Source organism: Nesoenas mayeri (assembly GCF_963082525.1).
Source record: "Nesoenas mayeri genome assembly, chromosome: 1".
Lineage (NCBI taxonomy): Eukaryota > Metazoa > Chordata > Aves > Columbiformes > Columbidae > Nesoenas > Nesoenas mayeri.
In genome coordinates, this window is record NC_137541.1 from 72,546,739 (window position 1) to 72,562,479 (window position 15,741).

The 15,741-nt window shown below is 37.0% G+C and overlaps 1 protein-coding gene across 1 annotated transcript in view; it reads left to right on the forward strand.

Moving 5' to 3' along the window:
* Positions 1-15,135, forward strand: part of SMC1B (structural maintenance of chromosomes 1B) — a gene marked incomplete at both ends in the record, with an annotated part of 35,517 nt that extends 20,382 nt beyond the window's left edge. The window contains 10 exons of the mRNA XM_080341641.1: positions 1,000-1,141; positions 2,560-2,705; positions 3,645-3,798; positions 5,241-5,339; positions 6,255-6,411; positions 7,152-7,306; positions 10,715-10,866; positions 11,113-11,182; positions 14,645-14,755; positions 15,025-15,135. Of these exons, the coding sequence (XP_080197767.1) occupies positions 1,000-1,141; positions 2,560-2,705; positions 3,645-3,798; positions 5,241-5,339; positions 6,255-6,411; positions 7,152-7,306; positions 10,715-10,866; positions 11,113-11,182; positions 14,645-14,755; positions 15,025-15,135 (1,297 nt within the window). The remainder of the gene's footprint in view (positions 1-999; positions 1,142-2,559; positions 2,706-3,644; positions 3,799-5,240; positions 5,340-6,254; positions 6,412-7,151; positions 7,307-10,714; positions 10,867-11,112; positions 11,183-14,644; positions 14,756-15,024) is intronic.
* Positions 15,136-15,741: the final 606 nt, after the last annotated feature.

Below are 15,741 nucleotides of genomic sequence, written 5' to 3' on the forward strand. Positions count from 1 at the left end.
AAGAGACCCTCTGACTGGTTTTCAGAAACTGGTCCAGATGTACGTTTTTGGCTAGCACTGCAGTGAGGTAGTAGTGCAGTGCATTCAGTTGCAGTTAAAGCACCTGTTGACTGAAGTGATATGAAGTGTAAGAAGTTAATAACAGGACAATGAAAGAGGACATTTTTGCATGGCCTTATGCTACACTGCATGTACAGCCTTGGCCTTGCTTGTTCCCTAACTTGCCACCATTAGTCCTATAACCCTGGGCTATGGTGCCTTCTTGCCCTGGTCTAAAGAGCCTGGAGCTGGTGGTGTGCCAATCCTTTTGGTGGGACAACGGATGCAGCACTAGTAGTAAATAATTTGGGAACCACAGAGGCAGACAGTAACAGCTGAGAGGAGTCCATCCTGTAAATAGCTGCTTAGTTTTACTTCAGTCCTTTCTCACAACAGCATGGGAAAAAGTTTCTGCCATTGTACCCCTATAAACAAATAACAGGTCTCAATTGAGAGATGGTAAGCAAGGCTGAATATGACTTTAAAAGTTCTGGTCTCATGCTTCTTAATTGTCATCTCCCAACTGAGATAGGTTCCTTATTCAGATAAACATACACGCCAACTGACTTAGGCTTAGAGAGGCTGAGCAGGGAGCGCTGGTGTTGGATAACTACACAGCATCAGTGTAGCTTTTGCCCGGCTCATATCTGTGTCATTTACAGGTATATCATTCAAACTGAGATACTTGAACTTTTAGTGTTACTTTCTGTATTGAATATGGCCATATTATATATTGTATTTTTTCAACTATTATCACTGTATTTTTGTAACTTCCAACATATTCACAGGATGTGGTGTAGTGGAATTGATGATACAAATGTATGCAAATTTTTGTGTTCAAGTAGAAGATATAAAAATGCTATCTGGATAGTCAAAATGAAAATGTGTCTTGTAATAACTTAAATTATAGTTATTAGCCTGCTTTGTAAGTATTGGTTTGAAATGCTGTACTTTGCCTAGACTGGAGTTTGAAAATCAGAAGACACGACTGAACTTTCAGCTGGAATATAATCGTGATCATCTACAAAAATTAACAAATGCAGTTAGCAAGCTCAGGGAGACCATTCATAAAGATGAAGCTGAGATTATTGGGCTACAGAAGGTAACTAAAATATATTTTTATATCTATATATTTGGGGCTGAGAAGAAAGAAAGGATTGAATTACAATTCTGAATAAATGTAGTTGACTATGAGTAGTAATTCTAGGGCTTAATTCAGTGTTGATTTTGTAAATGTTAAATCAGTGTAGTTGCATATTGTTATTTTAACCTTGGAATAACCTATCATATTATGGTACTTATTAATTATTAAAAATAAGCTTACTAAAGATAAAATTTGGGATTACCGTATGTACAGTGTTACACTGTGTGTAGTTTATATGAAGAGGCAGCATATGAATACAGATAAAACTAGTAGCTTGTGGCTGAGATGCTTAGCATTTTTAAGGTGCTTCACAGACACTAATAGGCTTAAAATAATTGTATGAAAACTAATTTAGATTTTTACTTAAAGTAATACTTATGGGTTCCTCCTTCATATTGTTCTTTATGAGTAAAGTATTTTTTGTGTGTGTGTTAATGTTGCATGTTAAATAAACTGTGCTTGTGCACTGGAAAGTGGAGGAGAAAAGATGTAATAGTGCTGTGAACAAAAAACAAAAGTGAAATATAAAACTATCCCTAAGTGGGCAAAAAACCCCACCTGCATTATTTGAAGTCTATATTTTGGCATTAGAAGACACATATTGCTGATACTGAGGAAAAACAATAGACCCTTTCTCAGTCATGCACAAAACCATGTTTGACTTCATGTCAGTGTGCATAATTCTTCTGAAATACGACTTTGAGTAAATTCAGATATTTTTGTCCTGGAGAAGAATTGTGTGTATTAAGTTAGGAAGGTACTTTGTTCTGATAGTGAAACAGCAGTAAGTCTTGATTAAGTTGCTGTAATTTTAGTCTCTTAAGGACCGTGTCTTCATGCATCAAGTTTACTATTTTCTAGCACCTCATTTCTAGCAATTTAGCATGGGTGTGGGTTATATGGGAAAGGCTCTTGTAGAATACCTCCACAGATTGCTTGTTCTCTGTGGATTGCTTCAGGATTTATTTTTAATGAACTGTAGTTTTAAAGGGTTTTGGGTTATGTTAGCTGTTGCTAATTATGATTTACAGCAGATGGGATCTTTTTGTCCAGAGTTAAGGGACTAATTGAGGGGAAGGGAGTAACCTACAGATTGTGGATGTCCTGGGGTCCCTGCCTTTTTGATGGCTTTTTATAGTTTAGTCTGGTACAGTCACAAATCTTGAGTTTTGTCAAGATTTTGTCAAGTTGGCTGTATCTGTGTATACAAAACAACTGGATCTTCATACGTGTCAGGCTGTTTTCCCAGTGCCTTTCAGATTTTGTGGTGTAACCCATTTGAACATACTGTAACCAATTTAAACTCTGTCTGCATAATAAAGGTTCCATATCAAGCTTTTTGGTGAAAGGTTAAAAATGTAAATATTTCTATGCAGGATGAGGAGAAGTTTTTAAAGAAAGTGAATGAACTTGTGAAGGAGCAAGAACACCTTAAAGATAGATTAAATGTTCATAAATCTGAGGTTATAAAAACCCAGAAGGAAGTTGAAGAGTTAAGAAAGACAATGTTGGCTCTTAACAGGTAATCACTAACTGTACTTCTGGGAAAAATGGTTTATGTGATAATATTTAAAATAGTAATCAGATGTCTGAACTTCTTTTGTTCTGTTTTCTGTTTGCTTGCTAGTAGTTCTGTATTTTTGCTTGAGTTGTATGGTTAATGAGTTGGGGTTTTTTTCTGATTCCAGTGTTCTCATTTTCTCCAGGCTTTTCAAGTGTTGGATATTAATTTTAGGTCACTATTTTGTCCTTACTGTCTTTTTAAATCACTTGCTTTGGGGACCGTTTACACTTAAGTTTTCTTATGCTTGTTTATTATTGATGTATTTCATGTCTCTTAATCAAGAGTCATCTTTGTGTTTGTAAAAAACCCAACATACTGGCACAGTGGAATTGTGAAATTGTGTATAAACTCATACATGGCATACCTAGTAACTGATTTTGTAGTGTGTAATTTTAACAATATAAGACTGTTACATCTCTGCCTTACTTAGCAACTCGATGCTATCAAAGGAATTTGTTGCAAAGCATCAAGGCATATTTGTTTAGATTTTAAAAGGATCGAATCTCCATAACATGTTCAGCAGAGCTGAGCTGAGCAGAGTTTAGTTGTAGTTAGGAAACATGGATATTTGAACATGCTATAGTGTGAACTCACAATGTATTGAAACTATGTCCATGCTACTGTAATTTACCTTGTGATAGAGTTAAGAGTTACTACAGAATAGCAGTGTTAGCTTGTGTGCTAGAATAGTGTGTGGTTCCCAGCTCCCTCTTGAGTAATTCAGGAGAATGAAGGGGATGGAAGAAGTTAAGTACCATTTTCCTTTATGTTTGATGAGATTTACAGAGCAAAAAGCCCTCTTTGTGATTGCTAATGTCGATCATGCTACGTCACTGCAGATATTATTGGCAGTGCTGCTGCTGTTCTTTGATAGTTTTGTGCCTTTTGTGTATGTAGGGAAGCTACAAAATTACAAAAGGAAGCTACAGCTATAGAAACCTCTCTAGAAGAGAAAAGATTAAGAAGACACAATATGCTTCTTGAATGCAAGGTGCAGGACTTGAAAATAAAGCTCCTGTTTGGATCACTGGATGACATCAGTGAAATAGAGGTACTTCAAATGTTTACAGAAGATAAATATCACGGACGAGCAATTATTCAATCTTGAATTTAAAGATTTTTCTTTTTCCATACAAGACTGTTTGTCTTGCATAATAGTGTTAAAATAAATACGTTGTTTTCATATGAACAGGCCTCATCCACTCAAGAGAAGGATTTTTGTTTGTAGGCAGAACTGTTGTTGCAAGTATTTTTGCTTGTGCTTGAAATGTATTCCTGTGAAATATGTAAAATCACTGTAGTAGAAGAAAATTGGTAATAAGGAGTATTCTAGATATACATATGTAAGAGGATATATGGGGTCAGTTCAGAACTGTAAATAAATATGGAGTGTACATAGGTTGAGGTAGTATTTAGTTAATCATCCATGATATAAATGCTGTTTAAAATCATCCTTTTGTCTTCAGTAGATATAGATATTCACAGAAATTGGAGATAGGCTAAAATAAAAATACTCTTGCTATTAGAGGATTGACCCTAATTATTTTTCTCAGTCTTCCCTCTTTTTCCAGCATATCTTTTGTGAGGAGAAATCAAACTTTCTCCACTGTTATGAAAGAAAAGAGCTATGGGTTTTGAAGGACTTGTAACAAGTTGTGAATCTGGAAGGAGTCCTATTGAATCCATTCCTTGGAAAAGTATTTGATTGGAGAGATAGGTGTGAATGGGTGCATGAGAAGACAAAACAAAGGCAGGGAGGTAGGCAGGTCTTTATGGGAAAGGACGGGAACTGCTAGTCATCAGAGTATGGAGGCAGCTCAGCTCTCACCATTTACGAATAAAGAAGAGTGAAACCAAGGAGGTTGGCAGTATGAACAACAGCTTTGATTCATAATTAATGTCACTGAGAAGTCCAGTAAGATTTGGTTCTGTGAAAGAATCTTGGCAGGAAAGGGACTAATAATGGCATGCAGCACGCACTTCATTTAAGGTCAGGTAGCTGTTTGAAATCCAGGCTTACAATGTCAAGAAGATAGTTGCTTCATTTCTGTACAACACAAGCACCATCATTTTTTTGAGGCCAACTGAGTGGAAGAAACACCTTGACCTACACACTTCAGAGCCTTTCCTTGAGAGGGGAATGAATTATCATGGGAATGTAAATCCTTTCCAACCAGGAGATTTACAAAATGCACATTGTTCTAAATAAATCACAAAAAGAAACCAAAACAAAAAATTACTGCTGCTTTTGTAGCTTCAAACTGAAATGAGCAGATGTTTTCATCTTGATATAATACCTGCATTTTTAAGTAGACTCACAGCATCTTACCTAACCATTAACTTCATTTTGGCTAGGGGAGGAGCAATGGAATAAGTTTACCACATACTGTGTTACCACTGTCTCCTCATTTCATATCATTTTAGTGTATTGTTTTAACAGTTTGAAGTTAACTGTGTCATATTTTTAAACTGGAATGTCCTTCATATTTATAGCTAGGAACTGAAACAGAAGGCACTGAGACTACATCAAGTATCTATGAGAGGGAAGAGGCAATTCAGATAGACTACAGCAGCCTAGCAGAAGACATGAAGGTAGTAATTTTCCTTTGAATTATTAGAGATCACTGTTTTTTATTTTAATTTATTTTTATTTAACACATTTTAGTGAAATTATTTATTTTTTGCTAGTCTGTAGATGAAACTTAATAAAGCCACTGTTTAAGTGTGTGTGTGTGTGTGTTTTGGTTTTGCATTCGTATACATAGCACTAATGTATGGGATTTCTGGATAGGTCAGTTTCCCATATAACTAAATTTAATTAAAAGTTTACCTGAACTATAAAAATAGAACGGAGAAATATTAAATGGAACTCTGATTTTTTTTTTTCCTTCCTCCTTCACTTTCTGCATTTAATTTCTAACACTCTAGATTATGACTCAGAACTCTAGATACCAATGATTGGCTGCTAGGGGGGCTGTACCACCCTCCCTTTGTAGTATTTTCAGAGACTGAGACTTACCAAACTTCCTTCTGTAACACTCCATTAGGTCATGTTTTCGTAGCAGATTTTTGTTATTTTTTTTTTTGCTTTTTAATCATAAAGAAAATAATTAAATGTTAGAGGCTAGGTACAGAGCAAAGAATGCGTCTGTCATCAGTGGAACTTGTCTCAAAGAACTCGTCAAGAACGTGTCTTCAAAGGTTTTCTTAAGAAATCGTGAAGTCAGCTAATCCTCCTCCTCTGTTCCATTTTAACCCCGACTTCTAGGCTGAAGGGAATTTGTGATCTCTTTTTAAAGGTCTTGTGGAACAGTACTTAGGACCTAGTAAACTTACTCCAAGAACTGAGACTCTGGGTGGAGTTTTTTGTTTTGTTGTGTTTTCAGTCAAAGCTATTAGGTGAGTGGGATACTTCTTCCAGAAATGATGAGTGCTTGCTGTATATGTTGATATATCTTGGCCTGAAAGCCAATTTTATTGCTCTACTATTTTTATTTTTTTCTTTAGGAGCTAGAGTCTCATAAAGAGATAGAGGATCATCTGAACCAGATACAGCAGGAAATAAAAGCTAAAGAAAATACTTTAATGAAGACAGCTGCTCCAAACCTGAGAGCAGGAGAGAAATTACAGATAGCTCGGGACAAGTTCCAAGAATCAATAGATGGTAACACTGAGTCTTTCATAATTATCTCTTTTGTGACTGTGAGAGTTTTCACCCTAATTGAAGTTCTTCTTTCTGGGGTTGGTCTTGCTGGCTTTGCTTCTTTTAGATTTAAGATACTTTAAAAAATATTATTGTTTTTTTAATTACATGTAAACCGTTCATTAACATATACGTTGCAGTAGTTTATTGAAATACAGTGTGAATCATTGGAAAGATACTTTGTTGGCCCAGTGACATCATAAAGTATTTTTACTTATTTGCTAAAAATTACTGACTTTAAGAAAAATTAAAGTAATTTTACTATTAAATAATTTAAGGAACATATATATGTTGTCCAGAACCCAGACATGAGCATTACTGCAAAATTATTGGTATCCTTAAAGGGCATTACAAACATTAACATATTAAGAAAGCCAAGGTGCTCTGAAGGTGTAACAGGTAAGTGCTGGTGCTGCTTAGGGCTACCCAGCTTACAGAAGGAATTAGCAGAAGAATTTGTTCATTGCTCCAGATGAATGTAGCATAGAGCAGGTTGAATACATCCCAGCTGTTCAGTTTTTGGCGCCTCCATTTGAAATCTGGAAGGAAACTCATAATATTGGTATGATCCTTATATGTGCATTAGAATCTTTTTCCTGCAATACGTTTACCTTTGTTTGTTATGGTACCCAATATATATTTGTTCTGTGTATTTGCTTAGAGGCTTATTATGGAGTAATTTCACAAATTTCTTTTCATAGCTTTTGAGACCAGCAGAAAGGAGGCCCGAACATGCAAGCAAGAATTTGAACAGGTGAAAAAAAGAAGATATGAGCTTTTTAGCCGGTGCTTTGAGCACGCCTCCATAGCGATTGATCAGATCTACAAGAAACTTTGCAGAAACAGTAGCGCTCAGGTGTGTCATGTTCTTATGTGCTTGGCTTAAAAGGCCCACTTGATGCTTTGCTATCTAGAATAAGAGAATTTGGTAACACTTTTTTTAGTTTCCAAAGGTGTTTTCAGTCCTGAAAAAGAAAATTACACAAATAATAAATAATTCAGAATTTTTGGGTCAGAGGAGGAATAAGTAATATGCCCAAGCATGCTTGACATTTGGCGGAGAAATGTGATCTAAAGGGAAGTACTCAGTTTGGGTTAATTTCACTCTTTGTGTTTAGCAGACTTGTAGATTATCATGACACAAATGTGAAATGTATTTGAGTAATTAATTTTCAAAAACATTGTTTTACAGAACTAATGATACCAATAATAATAAAAAACACTTAATCACTAGTGTAGATTAATCTAAAAAATCATACATCACTATTTCAGTGCTAGTATTTTGTATGAGGTATTGAAGCTCCTTATACATAACCCTGCTTAAATAAATATTTTTAAAACGTAGACTTAATATCACAGAATCTCAGAATGTTAGGGATTGAAAGGGACCTCAAGAGATTACCTAGTCCAGTCCCCCTGCCAGAGCAGGAACACTTAGATGAGGTCACACAGGAATGTATCGAGGTGGGTTTTGAATGTCTTCAGAGTAGGAGGCTCCACAACCCCCCTGGGCAGCCTGTTCCAGTGTTCGGGTGCCCTCACTGAGAAGAAGTTTCTTCTCAAATTTAAGTGGAACCTCTTGTGTTCCAGTTTGAACCCGTTACTCCTTGTCCTACCATTGGTTGTCAAAGAGAAGAGCCTGGCTCCATCCTCGTGACACTCACCCTTTATATATCTGTAAACATTGATGAGGTCACCCCTCAGTCTCCTCCAAGCTAAAGAGACCCAGCTCCCTCAGCCTTTCTTCATAAGGGAGATGCTCCACTCCCTTAATCATCTTTGTTGCCCTGCGTTGGACTCTCTCCAGCAGTTCCCTGTCCTTCTGGAACTGAGGGGCCCAGAACTGGACACAATACTCCAGATGGGGTCTTACCAGGGCAGAGTAGAGTGGAAGGAGAACCTCTCTCCACCTACTAACCACCCCCCTTCTAATACACCCCAGGATGCCATTGGCCTTCCTGGCCACAAGGGCACAGTGCTGGCTCACGGTCGTCTTGCTGTCCACCAGGAACCCCAGGTCCCTTTCCCCTACACCGCTTTCTAATAGGTCATTCCCCAGCCTGTACTGGAACCTGGGGTTGTTCCTGCCCAGATACAAGACTCTACGCTTGCCCTTGTTATATTTCATTAAATTTTTCCCCGCCCAACCCTCCAGCCTGTCCAGGTCCCGCTGGATGGCAGCACAGCCTTCTGCCGTGTCAGCCACTCCGCCCAGCTTGGTGTCCTCAGCAAACTTGCTGATAGTACACTCTTCTAAGAAACCTGTAGAAAAAATGTGTCACAGCTGTATTCATCTTTGCTAGTGTTCTAGTATTTATGCTGAAAGAGGAGATTCCCAAAGGCTGTGTTTACATCGAATTCTGTAGATAGTTGAATGTTTAAAAGGCTGAGGCTCGACCTTTTTGTCTGTCTTAAACTTCAGGTTTTGTGTTTTCCCTCAGAGTCAAATATTCAGTGAACACCTTAAATATCTTTAAATATATCCTTTCTGCTTGTAGGTTGCACAGGATAATAAAGCATTTCTTTCTTCACGATTAGTAGGCACATACCTTCTTCCCTAGAATAAATGTTGGACACATCTTAACTTTGCATCACTCTGACACAACCAATGTTTTCCAGATGCATTGCCAAAAATAAGTAGTTGGGTGCTTGCTTTCTGAGGTCTGTGATGCTGCACCTTGATTCGAGCTGTAGCGGTAACCTGGCCAACACATTATCCTGTGATTAGCTGGGAAACTAAAACTACCCACTAGATACTAACAGTAGCTGAAGGAACCTGGTCTCATTGCACTGGAAGAGAAATGGTGGTTCTGTGTGTGGCAGTTTGCTCTGGTTAGCTAAGGAAAGGCTTAGCTCTGAATTTGCTATCAGAGGAGGTGGCCTGGGTTGCAGCTTGAACAGCCTTATCAACTTTTAACATGAACATTTCTTAATATTAAAATTGATATTTGTTAACATTTATTAGTAATGCTTTCCTATCTAGTCCGAAAAAAGAGCAGCTTTCGTAGACTGAGTTAATTTAACTTGCAGAGATTCTGGACTCAGTACATTTGTGCACTGAATGTAATGATTAGTAAAATTTATTTCACCAGCACATTTTTAGAAGTACTTCAAAAGAAACGGCTGCCTAAGAAATCTTACATACACAGATTCACTGCTGGGTTTGCCACCAGTTCTTTTCCATTCTTCTTCTGTGGAGAGAGAAGTGTCATTCCTTTCATGTCTTGATGAGCAAGGAACGTATGTTATCCTAGTAAGCTACAAAATGATTTTTGCTAACAGTGCCCATACATCTGAGAACTTCATCTTGCATAGATACATGCAATGGCATAGAACTGGGGGTTGCGCTGCAAGATATTTGACATGTTTACAGCCGGCAGGACATTGTAGTAACAATGACAAGCATTCTCTCAACAGAGGAAAAGAGGAAAATAAGCATGCCTCCAACAAAACGAAGATATTGCAAGCACTATATCTTACTTCTAGGACTATTTGCCACAGGAATTATTTTAAATAGAAAAACATGTAGTAGTTTGTTTTGTTTTTCTTTTCACTGTAATCTATGATCTGAGAGGAGCCATTTGAAATGACAGTCAACTATGGAAATTTTTCTTTTATCTGTATCCAGTTGTGCAGAGGAGAAGAGACTGCATTATTTTATTGTCTCTTCTATTTAATGAGAAAAATAAACCACGTAGCAATTATTTTATCCACTGTATTTTTTTTACTGGTTTGGAAAATGGCTATTCCTTTTAAATAATGCTTTTAATTTTTGGACCTGGGAGCCAGGATACAAAGTATAGAGAAAGAGTGTCTATATTAAAGTCTTTCTCTAGCTCAAAGCTAGGTTTTTTAAAACTAGCCTATCACAAAAAGTGTCATTTTTGATGTATATTAACTTCCAAACGAGAGAAAACTGCTTTTGAAGTCTAAAATTTTAATTATTATTAAAAAGAGGCAATTACATAAAAGGTGATAAAATCAAGTTTATTTAGAATTTGGAAGTTTGTAAATAACGAGTATATGGAGCCATTTCCAAAATGGTTTTGTTAATTAGTCTCCTAGCTTGTGGTTCATTAACAAAGGTATATTCACTGGGAAATTTTAGAATGCTGCTCTTCAGCATAGATTGGGAGGTGGTACCTACAAATGAAGCTAACCTACCAGTTTCAACACTAGCTCAGTCAGTATTAAACCTAAAAAAACATCCATCTTAATAATTTTATAAATGTCACTAGTAACAATGAAATGTGTGTGTTTCTAGGCATTCCTTAGTCCTGAAAATCCTGAGGAGCCTTATCTGGAAGGCATTGGCTTTAACTGTGTGGCTCCAGGAAAGCGCTTCATGCCAATGGACTGTTTATCAGGAGGTGAAAAATCTGTGGCAGCTCTGGCTCTTGTGTTTGCTATACACAGGTAAAAGAAATAATTATGGTATTACCCAAGTACATGGTTAAGTGGCAGGAAGATGGACAGTATTAGACTTACTGCATTAAAAAAATCTGCTAATAAGTGTATCCAAACACTTACTAAAGTCCTTTATTCTTTACCTGCCATTACTTTTTATCCAAGTTTTCTGATAGAGAGAATCTCAAAAGTAATTAGAAAGTGATTTAATGTTTTTGCATCAAAATGCAAAATACGGTGTATTTTCTTCTACAGTTTTCGGCCAGCGCCTTTTTTCGTTTTAGACGAGATAGATGCTGCCCTGGATAACACAAACATTGATAAAGTAAGTTGGTCCCTTCCGCTTTACCATTTTATCAACAGGATGATATCTTCTGTAGAAAGGTGGCTTCTTTTTATTACAGGTTGTTGGGATAAAGAAATTGATTTAGGACTGAAATAACGGTTTTATGAGATGTTAGACTAGGGCTAGGTTTAAATTCCTAAGTCTAAGTGTGTTTTAACCAGTCCCCCAACTGTGAAGTTGGGAGGATAGGTCAGGAGTGTGAACGTATGCTGCATGACCGTGTGTGGTACAGTCGGATGCAAAGGTCACTTGTGAATTGTGTGGTTGGAATTTTTAACGCATTTGAGTTCCCTTACCTCTAAGAAGCAGAAGGGAGTGTATCTGTATGTTGAAAATCAAGTCATTCTATCATTGGAGTATTTATTTTATATAACGGGCCCACTAAATATTCTTACATCAACACAAATTAAGAGCTATCACTCCCATCATTTTAGTCACCTCAGTTTTTTGCTTGATGAAAATACCTTCTTGTCCTCTTCTCAGTTTCTCGTTCCCATTTTTCTAATAAGTATTCACTACAGCAAAAACTTATGATAGAATACAAATAGCAAATTGCCAACTGTAGATGTCAGTCTCTGAGAGGAGGAGACTTGATAGAAGGAGATTGTATGTCCGAGAGGAACCAAAAGATTTCCACATGTGCCTGGATTTTCTTCTGTGGAAACATTCTGTTCCACATAAATTAAGACCAAGCTATATTTCTACTTAATAGTGGTGCCAGTATTAGTAGAACCTAACAAGGAAAAGCAGTTTTATAAACACTAAACTTTTTTTTTCTTTTTTTTTTTTCTTTTAATTTCCTAATGGAGTTAAAAATGATGTGTCAAGTACCCCAGAGTTTGCTTGGAGGGTACTTCTATAGTAGACAGCTGGGGAAGCCCCACTACTTGTGCCTGCCAGATAGAATTCCTTCTCAGAGATTACTGATCCCACATAGCATTGTGAGAAGCGTTTTCCTGAACCCAAGTTCCTTAAACATTCCTTGGGATACAAGTCCATGAGGGATATCCATCATTGACTACTGCAAGCACAAAAAGTTGCCCTGGATTTGTTTTAACTCAATCCAGTGTGTTTCAGCAACACCAGATCAGATATAAAGGGACTGTAGTGAAAATAGTTAAGCAAGCTTTGAGTTTTGGCTCTCTATGTAGTGATTAGAAACAAGATTACACATCAAGGGATCACAAAACACCTCTGTGATACAAACTTTTTAATGGGATACTAGTTACTGGTCTTTTCCTTAAGACCACTATGACTTAAAAGTTGAAGATGGCGTATTCTGGTTAAATACCAGTTTTGTGTTTTCTGACTTGTTCTTAATTTTGGAGTCAAATGTATCATGGCTGATGTCTTAAGAGTTGCCCAGGCTGCCTCCAAGTCCTCCTTTACAATCTTTCTTGTCTGCTATTATACTATTTAATGCTAAATTCAACATTTTTGCCTTGCATCAAAGCTGCAGTGTATTAGGTGATTAGCATTTCCCATCTCTGCAGACTTCTGAAGTGGTCTTTTGGATACAAATGTAAAATTCTCCATAATTCTATCTGGAGCTGGGCAGGGGTCCCAGGTCATGCCTGACAAAATTGCTGGTTGTTACCTGGATGAGTTTAAGTTTACCCGCGTAAGTTCCTGTTGCAGTTGTTACAGATGCACCTGTTGTCAATCGCATACGCTTCCATGAAGTTCATGATTTCTGGAATGTTATCAATTTTCCTTAGAGACTACAAAGGGTGCATTAGCACAGCTGCCAAGAGGCACAGTCATGAGGCGCTTTGTTGCAGTTTGCCTTTCTGAGTAGGTGCATTCGGACACATCTGGTAGAAGAGATACCTGCTTTATACCTAAAAATATGCTTCAGAACACGGTAAACAAAGAATAGCTGATTTGTTTGGGGTTTTTTTTTAATGCAGCTGGGTTTCTCAATTCAAACATATTTCAAATCTGACTGGTTTTCTTCTCTTCAGGTAAAAATCACATTCATAGCCCATTAAGGCCAAATTGTTCCTAGGCTTGTAACCTTTGCCATTGGTAGTATTTTGATGGTTTGAAAGTATCATATTTCATCTAACACATCAGCAACAATAATGTATGTTTTAAATATGTGTATTCAAGAAAATAAAGAACACGAATGCAGAGAGTTTTAAGTGTTGCAAGTTCTGGTCTAATGTATATTTATAAAAATAACATCCATAAATACCACTTTATGACCAAAGAGCAATTACATTTGGATCATATTACACTTTAGGGTTAATCCTGAAATTGCCTGTAGTCTAAGCCTTTAGTTGAGTCCTTGGAGCCCATCTAATCTGCCTGGGAAGTTCTGCTGAGCTTCGTGCTTCGAAGTTGAATTGAGCTTCTGCGCGTTTCGTAACCCTCAGCTAGAGATGCCCATCTCTCCTAAGGCTGGTGTGGGCTGGCTGTGCAGCCCCTGGTCAGAACCTCCCCTTCGGCTTACTGTCCTTCTGCAGTCCTTTTTCCACAGAACGGAAGGGCTTGGGGCCTGTGTCTTAAATTGCAGAATGAGAAGAAGCAAAATTGTGCTGATCTGCAAGTATAATGAACTTAACCGTTCTCTGCTCCCAAGATCTTTCATATCTCTTTGCTTATCTGTAAGATGCAGTTGTTACTGGAAAGCACCAAAACCTTCAGAGGAATGAAATACCACAAGTGAGCAAAAATAATACATGGAACATCATATGTTGCTAGTATTTATTGGTATCCAAGTTTTATGCTTAGAACTAAATCTCTTCCTATTTTTTCAGTTCAAGGATTTACTAAAGCAGATCTCCAATAATTTACTTGTAATTATTCCATGAAATGAATGTGAATTACGTAAGTCACTAAAGGCACTTCCTCTATTAAAAAAATTACTTTTATCACATGTAGATTTAACTATGCAGACAAAAGTCAAACTAAAAATGTACTGGTTTTCCTTTATTCAGCATTTAATTTAGATTGTGGGATACTGCCTTATTAAGTCACCAGTTTATAACTTAATATTTGTACCTTTATTTTGCAGATCATTGAAAAAATGTTGCTGTCTACAGTGAACTAATACATATTTAAGATCTTAGTGTGCAGCCAGTAACAACATTTTCACACTTTTTATTCTTTATTCAGGAATTTCCACCTCCTTCCTTTGAAGTTATATTAAGTAATACACTTTTAATTGGCACTGGCCTTTTTCTGTAACTTTCGTCATTGGAGAGAATGATCATTTTCTTAGACACTTTCAAAAAGCAGCAAATCTGAGAGGTAGTCTTAAGAACACGCAAAGTATTTACCTTAAGACTGTTTTCTCATTTTACTTACTTATTTCATAATTGAATGACTGAATTTTGCAGCTAACGTAGTTCAGTTCTTACGTCATCATTCCCTAATTATAACATGGTTTAAGTCTGCCAGAACTAACATGTTGAAATGTTTGGCTTCTTTCCAAAGGTATCGAGTTTCATTAGAGAACAGGCACACGAACGGTTTCAAATGATAGTTATTTCTCTAAAGGAAGAGTTTTACTCCAAAGCAGACGCATTGATTGGAGTGTGTCCGGAGGTAACAATTATTACCAAATTTTGTTAAATAATACATGCTGGGTTTTGCTGAAGTACTGATTTACACCTTAAGTGTTACTGCAGTGAATCACGCACATCTTTGTGTTGCTCGATTTTAACTACTTTGTGTTCAGAAATATGTGCAGGTACTGGCTCGATGAAAAGATCATTTTGGTAACTCAAGTTCATTATTGTATCTCGTAGTCATTTAGAAATGCTTATTTCAAATGACAGAAATGTTTTAAATTGCATGATCCTTCCTCTCCTCAGCGTGATGACTTTATGTTCAGTCAAGTACTGACTTTGGATCTTACCCAGTATCCAGACACTGATGATCAGGAAAGAAAAGAGAAGCACAAGCGCAGTTCTGTTTCAGAATAAAGCATGGATGATTTCTGGCCCAGGTGACAAGAAGCGTGTTTAAAGCTGACTGTTAGAAATCTGAGTTTGAATGTTAGAGTTTGATAGAGAAATGTTTACCTTTCAAACCAATAAGTTTTCTTAAATATTGAAGGAAGTAACTGTTATTCATCAGTACAGTTTTGTTAACAAGAGATAGCCAGAGGTGGCTGTGGAAGTATGTACACTGAAAGCATTCTCTTCAAATGTTTTGGGGTTTTTTTGCCTTAAGCTGGATGATTACTGGTTCACATAAGCACAGAAGACTAAAGCTCTTGCTTTTCTTATGAAAAGTGATGTGCTTAGCCATGGCTCCAGTGCACTGCTTCGGTGTGTGCTACCACTTTACAGTCTCTCTGTTTTGTGTTGCTGCTGCATCTGTTTCCCTTCAGATGGGATCATTTCCTGTTTTTCTTAAAAGAACAAGATACCAGAATATGCCTATAACCTTTATCTTTTGTGATGTCCAGCAAGACTTGAGTCTTTCATTGTGACCTTATGAAAATATTAGTTAACATTACAGAAGCTCATGATGTATCTCTATAGGTATAATGTAACCTGGAAAACTTCCATCTTTGAGGTATTCTA